At 41.5% G+C, this 4,471-nt stretch overlaps 1 protein-coding gene across 1 annotated transcript; it reads right to left on the reverse strand.

The window, feature by feature from the left end:
* Nucleotides 1-1,798: 1,798 nt before the first annotated feature.
* On the reverse strand, nt 1,799-4,009 carry LOC7484673 (probable polyamine oxidase 5). Its single transcript, XM_002309190.4, has one exon. The coding sequence runs from the start codon at nt 3,709-3,711 to the stop codon at nt 2,047-2,049; it is 1,665 nt and encodes a 554-aa protein (XP_002309226.1). The 5' UTR covers nt 3,712-4,009; the 3' UTR covers nt 1,799-2,046.
* Nucleotides 4,010-4,471: the final 462 nt, after the last annotated feature.

The raw sequence follows: 4,471 nt of genomic DNA on the forward strand, positions 1-4,471 counted from the left end.
AAAAATGTATTTGCATGCTTTGTAGTACTGGGGATATCTCAGCTCCTCCTCAATTTATACGATAGAAGGGAAACCAATCCTTAGCTTCGAACTGTAATTAGCTGGGTTTTTGATTGTTGAAAACACCTGTAAATCGATCAGAGGGTATGGTGATGGCAAATTATGCTTGTGGCAAGTAAGGACTAGAGATTTGATTAAACCAATTAAGTGTAAGGATTAAAGGTGTTGATAATGATGATTAGAGGCCAAAATAAAAGAGGGTCAAGGTAAGTAATGAACATGTTGGACGAGGCGGTGGCCAGTGGGTGGGAGTGGACTGTGGAGGGGTAATGGAGGATGGGGGATTCTTTCTTGTTTGTTTATGAATCAGACAAATGACTGGGTGACAGATTGGGATGTGATATGCACAATCATCAAAGAGTGATTGAACAAGTGGCAAAGAGAGACAGCAAGTGGGCCATTCCCTCTTTTCTTTTCTTTTTTCCGGGAGAGCCTGGAAAATCTTAAACTCTCTGTGATATATGAAAAGCATCCCTCTCCATTGATTTGACCATACAGTCCGCAGAGTTTTGGAGGTGGAATCTTTCTTTCTTACAATTTGTTTCTGATATTAGTATATTAAAATGATATAAGAATATCAAGAAAATATCAACCCGAACCGAAGACAACAAATGGTATCTACGACCCTGGTTCGATTGAATTTGTTGGCAGGCATACGCTGCAGCAGTAGAACATTGCGATGGATTGCTAGACAATTATTGAAAAGCTTGTGGACCAACCGGAATGACTCTCTCAGGTTAGTGAAAAGCTCCTCCTCCCTTGTGTGACATTGAATATGAACTGGTACTAGATTCAAGGAGCCTAGCTTTTAAAAGATGTGATGTGAGTTCCAAAAATCGACTCAAAACCAGGCACGATCGGGTCCGTAAAATGGTGGGTTTAATCTCAGTTGAGAAGATATTATATATAAAGAAATTATTGAGAGGCTCGTGGACAGAAGTATTTGTGTTAATAAGGACAGTCGATTTCTGTCTGTAGCATACAGAGTAAGGATTTGGTGTCTGAAGAGAAATCTAATGGTACCACCAGGTAGCAAACAAGTGGTGGGTCAAGCAGTAGGCTACTGTTGTTGTCTACTGAGCGGTGAGTAGTTAAGTTAAACGCATAAACTCACGTATGCATGGGAGGGGACCTATCGTGTCTTCATGGGTCCCTCCCATCCCCTGGCTACGAGGGAGCTTCAGCACTAAAGACGAAAGCCAGGAGACGATACGCATCTCCACCCATGTCTCGTTGTTAAGGACATTTTGGCAACCAGTCTGATTGACTGACTCCCTGTTGGCCCATCGTGGCTGCAATTTGATACAGTAGATGTACTGTATGGCATGGCATGGGACCCCAGGCTCGGTTCATATCCAGATTTTCATGTGAATCACATACTCTTACAGCCAGCTCATTGATTGTCCCTAGCTGTGTGATGGTGGTGTAAATTCTATGTCCAAGTTGTGTTTGGAGTTAACAAGGGGTTGGGCAGAGAGACAAGCTGTAGGGCAACTGATGAAGAGACTCCGAGCTGGAAAGAGCCGGGTTTATCGGATCCTGTCGACCGAGGAAGCAAAAAGATACACTTAACAAAGAGGTGGGATCCAAAGCTTTCTTTTGTTTTTTGCCTCGAACTTCGAAAAAATTCAATCAATGCCAAACAAACATCATCTTAATTGGTTTGCTTTGAAGATCAAATAGAACTTAAAATAGAGAAAGAAACCACACTCGCGCAATCACAAACAAAGAGAAAGCATTAGAAAATGGAAAGAAGGTTCTTTAATTCAGGCAATACATCTAAAAATGTCCCCATCTATCTCTTTCATCCCTCCCTAATCCCATTCCTTTTCCTTTTGCTCTCTGGTGGTACTCAAATCTAGAGAGAGAGAGAGAGAGAGAGAGAGAGAGAGATGTTTTAGACGGAAGGAAATTGAAAGAAAGAAAGAAAGATATCAGAAAATTAAGTGTCTTAGAAAAAAAGATCAAAATTAAACCACTAAGTGTCTAAACCCCAACACAATGATAATGTTGAAGAAGCCTACTGGCTTCTCTAAGACCACTAAAATAAGCTCCGTGAGTAGTAGAATAATGGGTTCTGTGTGTTGCCTCCCCTGCAAACAGAATTTGAAGTGGAGCAGATCCTAAAGTATCAGTATTTGGCAATGGCTCTGCCAATGTGTCTAGGTCATCGCCACTTGATCCAACTGCAACATAACTGTAAGATCCCAAGAAGAGAGGATCGTTACCCCATTTACTCTTCAATACGTTGGCGAATCTAACTCTATTCCCATCCACAGATTTCTCTTTCCCATTGCATACTCCATGAGAATTAGAATTCAATTGTTTGTGGGGCTGTGACAAAAAGCTAGATAGTGTTGTTGACACCCCATCAATAATCTCTTCATCACTAAGAGTTTCGAGCTCAAGAGCTTCTTTCCCTGCAAACCAAGATAGCAACACACCAGAATTTTTATAAATTGGACTCAGAGAAGCTGTCCTTCTCATCCACCATGGTATCTTTTTATGCCTCCATTCGGAGTCTGGGCGATGAAAAGCCATTTGCAGGAATGGGAACTTGCTGTAATCACCATCTCTGCCATCGTGCCTTGAACTCAGTTGCAAAAACAACTTATTCACAACACCAAATCCTAGCCTGGATATGGCCTCTGTCTTGAAAGTTGGAAGAGGGGGGTTGAACATACCTGAATCTGGACCAATTCCAGCTTTAAGTACCCCGAGTGAAACTGTAACTATAACATGATCAGCTGACATTATTGATCCATCGCAGAAATGTATCTTCACAGGCCTACCAGCACAACCATGTCCGCTTGATTGGTGAGCTTCAGGCTGCCATTCAATTCTTGCGACCTTGCGGCCTAATTGGATTAGGCCATGAGGTAAAACTGAAGCTAGCGATTCAATGACACTCAAGTAGCCCTTAGCAATGGTGATTTCTTCACCTGGAAACATGCGATACTCACTTTCTGCATCAAAATCTAGAGTCAAGAGATCACCCGCGGAAGTATAGGTCCTTTGAATGTTTTCATGCATTGCAAATATGGCTTCTTCAATCAACTTTCTGCTCCAATTACCACACCCTTCGATCTGTTCCTGCTCTTTCACAGAATCCCAGTAAACATTAAGGGCTTGTCTGAGAAAAGAACCAACACTGAGCTTTCCAGGACCACCGCCATTGCTTGGACAAATCTTACAAATCTTATCTGCAAGCTTGCAGAAATCAACCTCTTCACTGCTTTCCTCACGTTCAATCAGTTTCCCCTGGGCATAATCCATCAGGTTCTTAAAGACTGTGGATATTGACTCCACAAGAGATGGACTAAGCTCGAAACCGCCTTCAGCGACGGTCTTTGGCTCGTCCAAGAGTCCATCCATGCACTCCCACGGCTGCTCAGACTCAAGTGAATGGATTTCCTGAGCAATTTTGTGAACTGGGCTGCCTCCAATGCCATGGATCCATGTTGCACCCATCTCTATCCTGTCACCACCAAATTCTGAAGTGTTAATTCTTCCACCAATCCTTGAACCACCTTCCACAACGCAGAGCTCAAACATATCGTTAGAGCTACTGGAAGTGTAGAGCTTGTTTGCAGCTGTGAGACCTGCCATTCCCGCTCCAATAATAACGATTCTTGGCTTCTTGGCCACCATTTTCGCTAGCTTTCAAGATTCACCAGCACAATAAGAAGATATTTGTGGGGGTGTGTGTGTGTATTTTTCTTTAGAAAAGGAATGAAGACAAACTGTGAGGTGAGATTGAATTACTGATGTGAAGAATTTATAAGGAGGTGCGTGTGTGATCAGTAATGTTTTGGCTTCTTGGGAGAATACTCTTACTTTACACTATCATTACTATTACAATTATTATAATAAAAATAATAATTATTTTCTCTCCAATAAAGACAGGGCTCTACTTTTTCTTGAACTCTATTGTAATAATTGTATACTACTTACTAGCCTTATCATCTTATACCCCCAAAGACCATTCTCTATTTGAATCATCTCTCTAGTCCTTCTCAATCCCACTTCCATTTATGAATATTCATCAGTACAGTAGAAAGCTTTGTCTAAAGACTCAAACTGTTTTTTTTTTTTTGGCTGAGGAGAAACACTGGCCGTGTTATACCATTGAGGCACGGATAGGTTATGGTAACGCCAAGAACGATAAAAGGTTGATAATGCCTTTCACCAACCTCGCATGTAAATTGGGTTGAGGACGGCCCACCAACTGAACAAGTCATTGGTCTTGATCAGTCGATGGGCAGTCATTCATTTGATGGGTCAAAACCAAGAGATCAACACAAATCCACAAGTTGACCATCAACAAAAGGAAAGCCAATTTTCATCTAAATTAAACTCTTGATCCCATCATATCAATAGGTTCATTTCTTTTTTTGATATTAGGTTAAAA

This window comes from Populus trichocarpa, chromosome 6 (genome assembly GCF_000002775.5).
Source record: "Populus trichocarpa isolate Nisqually-1 chromosome 6, P.trichocarpa_v4.1, whole genome shotgun sequence".
NCBI lineage: Eukaryota > Viridiplantae > Streptophyta > Magnoliopsida > Malpighiales > Salicaceae > Populus > Populus trichocarpa.